Below are 12,204 nucleotides of genomic sequence, written 5' to 3' on the forward strand. Positions count from 1 at the left end.
CTATGTATTTTGGTAACCTCCTCTTGAGATATCTGCACTTACTCAATTTTGACTTTCTATACATCCTCAGTTTCCTTCACTCCACAATGACAGCTGTGCTCTTGGCTGCCTATGGCTGGAATTCCCTTCCCAAGCCTGTCTTCTTCCTCGAAGATGTTCCTTAAAACCTACCATTTTCACTTGCATTAGTATCTCCTTATGTGGCTTGGCATCAAAAATTGTTTCAAAATTGTTCCTGAGAATTCCTTGGGACATTCGGCTATGATAAAGATACTATGCTGTTGTTAATATAATAACTTCTAAACTCCTTGCCTTTCCCCACAGTGGGCCCTTGTCTCACTCCATAATGAAAAACCTCTGCCCCATTTTTCTGTGTTTGTAGATTTTCCTGTTTGCAGACTGGTTTTAGGCTGAGCGTGAAGGTGTAGGTGACTTCAGAGAAACAGCCTAACTGAGTGTCAGGGCATGAACTGACCCATGATGTGCTCGCCATTCTCACCAACATCTGGCCTTGATTTTTGTTTTTGCTATTTTTAAGGCCTATGAAATAAGCAACTCTTTGAAGCCAATTTCTTTCATTTTTGTTTGAGCTTAGAGATGAGAGGCAAGCAGGTCAACTGTCAAATTCTTTGATTTAATGAGATCTGCCTTGGTATTTTTCATTCCCTCTGTTCCTACAGATGTGTACAAAGCCATATCACTGATTTATGTAAATCATGCGCTTTAATAGTGTTATCAGAGCCTGATGTTGGTTCAGTGGAAGGGTAATCTTAGCATCTTTATACACCAGCATCAACCTGCTAGAGGGGGATAATAATGCACACTAACCTGGAGTTTCCACTCATTTCTGTTTATTCAAGGCAATGCACCCAAATTTGGTCAAGCAGGTTTAGGATTTCATGTACAAGTTGCATGGTGTGCAGTTCGGGATTTTGCATTCTGCTGAAAGCTGTCCCACCTATAAAACTTGCCATGTACGTAAAACACCGTCAGCTTATTCACCGTAGGACTCAGCGGCTCCATATATGAAGTTGTTTGGATGCTAGAACACTAAAAATAATCTTTTCAAACACTTGTGATACAATTTTGATTTACTAAACCTGACCACTGTATCCCATAATATAACTAGTAAATGCTTTTGTTTAGCTTTAAGGTAGTTAAATCAGATTGGTTGCTGATTTGATTGAGTAGATTATGTGGACTAGACCTAATTAAAGTTCTTATTTGTTGGAATGAAACCCATTTCCAGTAATATTAATCAAACTGTATCAAGTCTCCACTCTTAAATGATTCTGGAAAGTTTAATACAGTTGTTTATATTACATTTTAAAATGCTGGCCTGCTGTGCCAATTCATGGCTGATTTTACATTTTGAGGATATGCATTTAAGCTTCATGCAGAAACTTGGGAGTAAAAGCACTTCCTAAAATTTACAGGATACATTCCCAATCGCCAGTTGTGGTCAAAGGAAAACTCTCCACTCCACATAAACCAGCAGGTGTTGCTAGAGGCCAGAATTCAATGAGTACAGATACCTAAAGGTTGTTGGGCCATAAGGTAATATAGTTATAGGGAGGAATTGAAAAGCAAAGGTAAAACATTTTTTAAAGATTTGGGATTCAATGTATGCAATGAGTGATAGATGAATGGGATTTTGTGCAAGAAACTAGACCCAATAGAGTGCTAAATGATGTCCAGTTCACACAATCAATTATGGCAAATCAACCAGGAATGTATTATGTTAAAAATCACACAACACCAGGTTACAGTCCAACAGGTTTATTTGGAAGCACTAGCTTTCGGAGTGCTGCTCCTTCAGCAGATAACTGTGGAAGAGGATCATAAGACACCAAATTAATTGCAAAAGATTACAGGGTCATGCAGCTGAAATGATACATTGAACACACCGAGATTGCAGTTAAGTCTTTCATCTTTTAGAATGGGTTGCATGTTTCGGTTCATTAATATGTAAATCCCAGAACTTCTTTTAAGGCACATTCTCGAGATAACTTAAGGTTTTATTTAAAAAGAAGTGACATCTCAGCTCAGACAATGTATTCGAAGTGTGACGTTAGAGTCTGTCTGTATTCCAATCTCCATATCAGGAATGTATTGGAATAGTTAAACAAGGACATAGAGTTATAGAGATGTGCAGCACTGATACAGACCCTTCACTCCAACTCGTCCATGCCAACCACATATCCTATATAAGTCTAGTCCCATTTGCCATCATTTGACCAATATCCCTCTTAAATCATTCCTATTCATATACCCATCCAGATGCCTTTTAAGTGTTGTGATTGTACCAGGGTCCACCACTTCCTCTACCGAACCATCATCTGCATGAAAAAAAATTGCCCGTAGGTCACTTTTATATCTTTCCCCTCTCACTCTAAACCTATGCCCTCTAGTTCTGGACTCCCCCACCCCAGGGAAAAGACCTTGTCTATTTATCCTATCCACATCCCTTGTGGTTTTATAAACCTCTATAAGGTCACCCCTCAGCCTCTGACGCTCCAGGGAAAACAGCCCCAGCCTCTCCCTACAGCTCAAACCCTCCAACCCTGGCAACATCCTCATGAATCTTTTCTGAACCCTCTTAAGTTTCACAACACCCTTCCTTTCGGAGGGAGACCAGAACTGCTCACAATGAAGGACTTGCAGTAAGACAAAGCCCGGCAACTTTAGCAATGGTGCAGATGTGTTCAAAAGATCATGACACCCAAAATATTATCCTTTTTTCTATCTAGCTTCCTTCTCTTGTTTTTTTCCATTCCCTCTCTTTGCCTTTCTTTTTGCTTCTTTTGTTCTAACTATGTCTCTTTTCCACAGGTATTACTTCAAACGAGCCAGCAATGAGTTTGACTGTGGGGCAGTTTTTGAAGAAGTTCAGAGTGACGATAGCACACTGCCAATGTATGAGGGAAAGATCTTGGGAAAAGTGGAACGAATCGATTGATTATTAAAAAGGACTAAAGTCAACACACTTCTGGCATTTTAAGAACATTCAAATTATGAACAATTACAGAAGGATGAAATAAGCTGTGAGGTACTGGAATTCGGGCTTGAAGAAGCTGTGGTGATGTTTGCCTTACATAGGATGTAAAGATCATAAAAATATTTATATAAAAATACTGGGCTTCATTGTATAAGAATGACCACTATTGATTATTTACAGACATCCAGGTATTCATGGATATCCTGTGGCTTCCTGAGGGACACTATATATATAATATATATATATGAACAGATACTGTGTATAGTCCCTGCTCAGTGACACATCCTGCTATTTATTGAACTTGTATCTCTATGTATTTGAGTTGTGGAAAAGTTTTACTTTTCCCCTGGTACCCAGCAGCTGCTTCTCTTTGTGACAGTCCTTTCCCCTTCTGTGACGTTACTGACAGTCCCTCCCCTTTCCAATAACACTAACGATAATAACAATTATCATTCCCTGGTGTATTTGAAGTGAAATTGTGAAGCTGGCTGTGAATTTTCTCTGAAACAAGTGATGTCTTAATGTAACACCGCTTTGTTTTTGTACCTGAACCATCACCAAGTCTTAATGGTCTGGCAGAAAAGGCAACCAATTTTTGCCTTTTCAATCTTCCATTTGGCATTTACACAGAGCCTAGTGCCTTTCGAATCCAGGAAAATCCACAGAAATCTTGCACCTTCGAGCCCAACACACCATCCATCCCTTTCCGGTCCCACTCCAACACTTAAAAGTTACGACATTGATGTAGATATGGATTGTGATGTGAGTGTGCAGGTATTGTAGATTTGGCCAACTCAGATGTGTCATCAGTGGAGGACAAGTGTGGCAGCTGTCCAATCCCAGGCCTGATTCAAGCTCTGCTCCTTGCAGAGAGCTCCCTCCAAGAGAGACACTGTGACATAGACAATCAATGCCTCACAACTATATGACATCAAGATTGGAGTTGATTTTTGTTTTCTGTTCAACTTAATGGGTTGAAATTGTACTGCATAACATCGGCAAATCAACCCATTAAGAATCAGAAGCTTAATACGTATATGGATGTAGCAGCAGCAATGGACCTTTTCATTGGTGTAAAGGTCACTATTCTCACATATGCAATTTAAACTCCCAATCTCCAAAGAGAATTTTGAAATAAAGACAGCTGAAAATGGGGTGGCAGATGTATTAATTTATCACCTGGAGAGAGAAAGAAGAGTTGTGTTGGGGAACATGATCCATTATCAAAACTGAGAATTCGACACTCTGCCAATTGCCTGGAAGATCAGTCCAACTTTCAGACACCGAACTGTATAATTCTACAATATTATATTTGTATTTCATGATTTCAGCAAGGATATTTTCTGTCTCTGCTGTCAATTGGACCTCATTGTAGGATTAAATTAATAATTCGAAGGGAAAGTTTAATTTTACATACTGAGGTAGAAATTACTGCATGTGCTGTTTTCTTGTAAACAGCTAACATACATGTCTTGTTAAGGGGCCAGACCCCAGCATCAACCCTTCCCATCCAACGCACTATTCACTATCACTCTGACCTTTTGCTGCACTGCTGGACATAACTTTATGATATCTGTGTAAATATTGTTAGAGTTTTACACACTACTACTAGTGTTTCTTGTTTATCCAGTACAGTACCTGTGCCTGCATGGTATTATTAATACTGTGTGTCACCCTGCTTTGAGGGTCACATCTCCCTTTGTTAAGAAGGGTTTATGTATAAAGATATTTTTATGCATTTTTGAGTGTTGCAACCATGTTTTATGCCATTTTTGTTCTCCTTTCTGTAAATTATGCATTGCAAAAGAGTTCGATTTAATCCTTGGTACAATAATGTAATTATTAAGAGATGTAGCCTTTATTAAAATTTTATATTTTTCAAATTAATTTATTTTCCTGATCCTTTTGTTGTTTTAAGGCCTATTGCTTTGTTTTTATTCCATGTGGGATGGATAGTGATCTACTATATTTGTTTTTAATTTCCTGACTTGTGGTTGAATTGAATTTTAAAAGGGGGGGTAGTGAGTAAGGTAGAGGATCTCTGGAGATATCAGAGAAGGAGTCAGGACAGCTAAAGAACTGCCAGAACGAGTAGATCCAGAAGGAAAGCAGACTTTGCATAAGAGAGCAGAAAATCTCCAACAGTGATTGAGGTTCGGAGAATGACAAGGTGGGGAACGTGAGGAGAAAGATAGGGAGACAATGGAAGTGCAGAGTGAGGTGGACATAGGGGAGGTAGAGGAGAGAATAGAGTCGAGGGTGTGAGGTGGGATGTAAATGTCAAGCATTCGGGGTTTGGTGAGATGATGCTGAGCCAGGGACTGATTTAGGAGAGATTGGGCCTGTTGAATACGATGGTCTGGACAAGGCTTTGAATGACATTCTGTTTGAGGCAAAGGCTAAGCTGCAGAAATTGTGGAAACTCTACTGACGTTATTTGTGTTCAAATGGTGAGAAGTGTTGCATAGATGAAACCGAGCAGCACTTAAGTCCATAATGACAGCATGAATTTTTGATGTTAAAAGTCTATAGAGTCGTTTTAAAAACAACAATTCTCATCACTTTCCGGTCAATTTCACACAATCGGAACCTGCCACTCAGCTGATCAATTTTTGGGTTAAGGTTATAAATACAACGTTACCTTTTACCACAAGCTGTAACAGACAACAACTTATTTCATTATATCAAATTTAAATTAGCTCAAGTGTTGGGACTAAGAAACCAATTATAGATACATAATCATTGCTATCTTTTCTCATCTTTCTTACACAATAACCCCTTAACCATCATGAATACGGTCCCATGAACTCATCCTCTTCAGTCTAACTCCTGATCATCAGTGCACCCCTCTTTCAATATCCTTTCACTAATTGGACCGGCAGACTGGGAACACTTAAAAGAAATAAACATAAATGTTTTCATAACATTAGGGTGTTTTGGCATGTTTTGTAGCCAACATTGTACTTACTGCCTGAAATGTGGTCTCTGTTGTGATCTGACATCAGTAGGGAGGACTTCAGAAAACATTCATATAATGGTCGTAAATCACAAAGTGGCAGGGAGAGTGGAACTGAGTGAAATCACAATCGTTAGGAAAATGGTATAGAACAAATAGATGAGTCATGGGCTGCTAAGGTCTCAGGTTCTTAGAAGACATGGTTAATAAGCTAGATGATTTTGAGACCATCACTACTTTTCTTTTGATTTTTCTCATTTTTGGTTTAGAACTGAGCTACAGTTGAGAGTTGAACTTTGAATAGCAGATTTTTTTTAAGAAAAGAGAGAACAAAAGGCAGATACTTGCTGTGGGAAGTGGCCTGCAAAGACAATACAGATAGACAACACCAAGATATTGCAATGCTTAGGAACTGTCAATTGGTTGGATATTGAATTGGTCGAACAAGAGAGGACTAATGTGTCAAGTGAACTGCTTCTGACTGGGCTTTGAGCAGCAGCCAGTCTTGTGTTTTGAAAGCCTCGAGCGGGTGCTGCTCCTCTCTTTTGTTCCCCACCTGGTTGCACTCCAGTAATCGACTTGTTGAATGTGCTGAGAAGAGAATCCTAGTCTGTAAGAAAGGGTGAATAAATCCAGAAGTCTGCTGAGGCATTGATTTGGTGGCTTCAGAGTTCAGCAAGATATACAGTCTTATGTGGCTGTAATACCACCCATTTAGTTACAACAAATTTAGTATGCCAATACAGCAAATAATATGAAGGCTAATAGAATACTCCCCATCATTTATGGGCAGCACGGTGGCACAGTGGTTAGCACTGCTGCCTCACAGCGCCAGAGACCTGGGTTCAATTCCCGCCTCAGGCGACTCTCTGTGTGGAGTTTGCACATTCTCCCCGTGTCTGCGTGGGTTTCCTCCGGGTGCTCCGGTTTCCTCCCACAGTCCAAAGATGTGCTGGCCAGGTGAATTGGCCATGCTCAATTGCCCGTAGTGTTAGGTAAGGGGTAGATGTACGGGTATGGGTGGGTTGCGCTTCGGCGGGTCGGTGTGGACTTGTTGGGCTGAAGGGCCTGTTTCCACACTGTAAGTAATCTAATCTAAAAAAAAATTATGAGAAGAATTATAAAGATGTTATACCCTGCTCTACAGGAAATTGTTCAAGAAATCTGGTTACTGCACAGTTTTGGCCTTATTTAAAGAAGGGTGTAAATGCATCGGAAGTTATTTCGAATGAGGTTCATTAGATTGAAATCTGGAATGAGTGGGTTGTCGTATCCTATTGGGCTGGTTTCCACTGGAGTTTAGAGCGAAGGGTGAGTTATATATAAGAAACTGAATGGCCTTGACAGGAAGGACATGAAAATGGCATTTCCTCTGATGAGTGAGTCCAGAACTAGGTGATACTGGTTTAAAATTAGAGATCACCCTTTCAAGAAAACAGTAGATATATTTTTCTTAGGCAGGGAAATCAATGGGTTTTTTTTTTGGAGTACGTGGGAATTTGAAATTCAGATAAACAAACATCAGCTATTATCTTATTGAATAGCAAAGCAAGCCTGAGGGTCCTAATGTCGTACTGCTTCTTCTAATCTATATGCTTCATAATGGGGAAACACAACAGAGTATTATAGACCAGCAAGATCCAACAAACACAGATAAATTACAAGATGAAATTAAAACAAAAGTCCTGGAGAAACTCAGCAGGTCTGGCAGTATCTGGAGAGTCCAGTAACCCTGCATCAGAACTGAAAGCAGCTGGAAAAGGATCGTATTTATGCTAATAATGAAGGAAGAAATTAACAGGATACACGGGAGATGCTGTTGAGAGAGAGAGAAAGAAAGGGGAGGCAAACAAAGGGATTGTTGATAATAAACCAAGGCAGAGGTAAGAGCTGAGGAGGGTGTGAACAAGAAATGTGAAAATGATTGAAAACAGGACTTAGGGGTGTGGGAGAAAAGGGTGTGTAGGAGGCTGTTCACATTCTGAAATTGTTAAACTCCATGTTGAGTCCTGAGGGCTGTAAAGTATCAAGGTGGAAGGTGAGGTGTTGTTCTAGATGGTGTTAAGCTTCATGAGCAGGCCTGAGATAGAAATATTGGTGTGGGAACACTGTGGTGTGTTGTAGTAACAGGCAACTGGAAGCTCAGGGTCAATTTTACAGACAGAATAAGTGTTCAACAAAATGGTCACCCACTCCGTGTTTCAGCTCCTCAGTGCAGAAGAGACCACATTATGAGCAGCCAATACAGTAGATTAGATTGAATGAAGTGCAGGTAAATCACTGTTTCACCTGGAAGGTGTACCTGTGACTTTGGATGGTGAGGAGCGAGGAGGTAAATGGCAGATGTGATTGCATGGGAAGATGTTATGGGAGTGTGAGATGTTGAGAATGGTGGAGTGTACTGAAGTTTCCTGGAGGGAATGGTCCCTGCGTAATGCTGATGAGAGGGAAGGGGAATTGGTGTCTGTTGGTGCCATCCCACTGGAGGGGACAGATATGGCAGCTTAACCTTTGTATACGGAGCCTGGTAATGTGGAAACTGTGGACCCGGGAAACCTTAGTGTTGTTGCAGGAGGAAAGGGAATGCAGGAAGTACTTCAGAAACAGCTGCAAGTCCTGTCATCCATAGTGGTGGGAAATCCTTGGTTGAGGAAAAAGATGGACATTACTGAAGCCACTTGCGGAAAAGAACATCATCAAAACAAATATGATGGGAGACGGGAAGCATTGTGTGAGGATGCATAGACAAGGTAACTGTGGGAGTCCAGGTGAATTTTCTTCCTGTTAGAGTTAATTCAGTTATATGTATTGATGAGGAGATACTTGGATAACTTGCTGGGTTTTCTTTGAAATAGTACACGGATCTTTTACATTCACTCCAGGATAACAAAGGCCCTTGGTTTAAATTCAATCAGACCATATGGCTTTCCTATTGTCTGTTTGACAGTGCAGCTCTCCCTCAATGCTGACCCCTGTGACAGTGCTACACTTCCTTCAGTTTTCCCCTTTGACAGTGAAGCACTTCTGTAGTACTAACCCTTCACTAAATCCGAAGGTAATTTTAAAAGCCACCTCAAGCCAAGTCTCTTCCACTTGGTTCCATGTCTGGCAAGGACATGAACCAAGTGGCATCCATCTACACTAAGATTATTTGATTCTATCTTTCTCTCTGTCAGCCAATCACAAAGCCATATCACTAACACCAGTTCAAACATTGCTGGGTTAGCACAGGTTAGGAATTAAGTTTTTTACAAATCTTTTGCCCTCATATTCCCTCATGAATAACACATTTGATCTCATCACATAGGAGTGCTATGGAATAGGGATTGAAAAATAATAGAAAATACTAATTCTTAAAATCTGCAGTGACTTTCATTGTCACATCCAAGGCAAATTAAAGGAATAAGCAATGATTTTATTTAGTGGCATTTGCTTTTAGGTTGACTAAAGCAGATTTAAATGGCAAAAAAAACAAAAGTGCTTTGAGAAAAAAGTGGTCTCATGTAGCAAGTGATTAGAATCAAAATAGCGAGTTGGTTAGCTCAATTAGCTGGATGGCTGGTTTGCAACACAGAGTGATACCAATAGTGTGGGTTCCATTCACACACTATCTGAGGTCACCATGAAGGACTCCATCTCAACTTTGCCCTTTCCAAACCACCACCAGTTCTCTCACTTCTCTCTCTCCTTTCTCCTCTCTTCTCTCTCTCTCATGCAAGAGCAGCCCTTAGGATCTGGAGTGCACTGAGAGTGTGGTAGAAGCAAGGTCAAGGCATTCAAAGGAATTACATAATTATGTGAAAGGGAATAATGCTAGGTTAGGAGGAGAAAGCATGCAAGTAGTGCTAAGTGATTTGCTCATTCAGAAAGCCAACAGAGACACAATGGGCCAAGGAACCACAATCTGTTGTAAACAATTCTATGACTCTGCAATGTCCTGACTAATGGGGCCAATATTCCCTCGAAACCGTACAGCTACACAGCTTCTCTTGAGAGTCTGCCATGTTGATCAGTGCCTTATCAGGAATCACTACCACACACACACCTCTGAAGTCCACACAGAAGAAAGATAGAGGGAACATAGGGTGGGACATCAAACAGTGTATCGATCCAGTGAGATACCAACAACTTCATTCTTTGATTCAATAAGATCATATAGAAAACTGGCTCTCAAATATTGATGGGCTGAGGAAAAGAACTTTAAAAAGAATAAAACGAGGTAAATATCAACATAGTCACGAGTGGAATCAGTGAAGATGTTTTGAATGCGGCTAAGTATATGTCTTAAATATTATGCAAAAATTAAGGGGAAAAGGAGAGAAAGAGACCAATAGAGTATGGATCCATTTAGAAATAACACAGAAGACCTGAAATATTACACCTTCAGTATAATTAATTTTTCAGTGCATAAATAGCTTAAATACATATTTCATATAATGTTTGCAATACCATGTATAAACTGATATCATCCTACTCTTGTTTTGACAATTTATTAAATTATTTTGATGTACTAAGAGTAACTGGCCATTTTTTGTACAATTCTTGGTGGTGAATGTCAGGTAATTGCAAGCACACTATCATGGAACACCCTGTTATACAGTGAGTTCCAGTCAGAGCACAATACAGCAGTAAATAGCTTTCTGCTACTTTCTTTTTACAGAATGCATTGAACCCCACTGTCTCTCTGAATTCATCTGCCCTGCCTAACTTGGAGGTTGTTCAAAATTAGAAATCACATAACACCAGATTATAGTCCAACAGGTTTATTTGGAAGCACTGGCTTTCAGAGCACTGCTTCATCAGGTGATTGTGGAGTATAAGATCATAAGACACAGAATTTATAGCAAAAGTTTGCAGTGTCATACAGTGATATATTGAACAAACCTGGATTGTTAAGTCTTTCATCTTTTAGAATGGGTTGCAGGTTTCGGTTCATTTATATGTAAATCCCAGAACTTCTTTTAAATCACCTTCTTGAGATAACTTAAGGTTTTATAACAAAAAGTGACATCTCAGCTCAGACAATGCATTAAAGGTGTGAGGTTAGAGTCTGTCTGTATCCCAATCTTGAGGCAGACTGGTTCTATTTCCAAAGTGGAATTTACAAAATATTACATGGATTGACTGCCTGCAGATGGTGCATTTTCGTGCAAAATAGAATGTATCTGCAAATACAAATTCACCCCATTGACTTGTATGTTTGTGTGCGTGCATTAGAGAGAGAGAGAGAGAGAGTGAGTGTGTGCATGTGAGTGTTGCTTGTAAGTGTGAATACATGAGAGAGAGTGTGTTTGTGTGTGTGAAAGCTTGGTAAAGTGTGTGTGGGTGTGATTGAGTATCAGTCTGTGAGGGGTTGTGTGCATGGATGTGAGTATGGGGGTGTATACCTGAGTGTGTATGAGAGAGTGTGTGTATGAGAGAGGGTCTGCGTGAGTGTGTGAGTATGTAAGAGTGTGTGTATGTGTGTGAGAGAGTGTACAGTGTAGTGGGGTCACCTGTAGTGTGACATGAACCCAAGGTCCCGGTTGAGACCATTCAGTACCGGCGTGGGTACTGAACTTGGCTATCAACCTCTGCTCGGCCACTTTATGTTGTTGCCTGTCCCAAAATCCGCCTTGGAGGATGGTCACCCAAAAGTCTGAGGCTGAATGTCCTGGACCGCTGAAATTTTCTCTGACTGGGAGGGAAAACTCCTGTCTGTTGATTGTTGTGCAGTGTCCATTCATCTATTGTCGTAACATCTGCCACCTTTACTTGTGGGGACACCATCCACTGTGTGGGCGGCAGGTACTCATGTGACTCGGCCAATGTTGTCTATCTCATACACTGCAGGCAAGGATGCCCTGAGGCATTGTAAATTGGTGAGACCAAGCAGACGCTGCAGCAACAGACGAATGGACACCATGCAACAATCAATAGACAGAGGTGTTCCCTCCCAGTCGGAGAACACTTCAGTGGTCCAGGACATTTGGCCTCGGATCTTTGGGTGACCATCCTCCAAGTGGACTCCGGGATAGACAACAACACAAAGTGGCCGAGCTGACGCTGGTAGCCAAGTTCAGTTCCTATGGGAATGGCCTCAACAAGGGCCTTGGGTTCTGTTCCACTACAGGTGACCCCACTACACACACACACACCCCACAGGCACATCCACTTTACCAAGCTTTCACACTCACAGGAACACACTGTATCTGTCATGTATGCACACACACACATACAAGTCTATGGGGTGAATTTGTATTTGCAGATA

At 40.7% G+C, this 12,204-nt stretch overlaps 1 protein-coding gene across 4 annotated transcripts in view; it reads left to right on the top strand.

Annotated features, from left to right (window-relative positions):
• Positions 1 to 4,885, top strand: part of axin2 (axin 2 (conductin, axil)) — a 49,284-nt gene extending 44,399 nt beyond the window's left edge. For all 4 annotated transcript variants that reach the window (XM_072558890.1, XM_072558893.1, XM_072558891.1 and 1 more), the window contains one exon: positions 2,833 to 4,885. In XM_072558890.1, the coding sequence (XP_072414991.1) occupies positions 2,833 to 2,959 (127 nt within the window). In that variant the 3' untranslated portion in view covers positions 2,960 to 4,885. The remainder of the gene's footprint in view (positions 1 to 2,832) is intronic.
• The last annotated feature ends 7,319 nt before the right edge of the window (positions 4,886 to 12,204 follow it).

The sequence above is a fragment of the Chiloscyllium punctatum genome, chromosome 39 (assembly GCF_047496795.1).
Source record: "Chiloscyllium punctatum isolate Juve2018m chromosome 39, sChiPun1.3, whole genome shotgun sequence".
Taxonomy (NCBI): domain Eukaryota; kingdom Metazoa; phylum Chordata; class Chondrichthyes; order Orectolobiformes; family Hemiscylliidae; genus Chiloscyllium; species Chiloscyllium punctatum.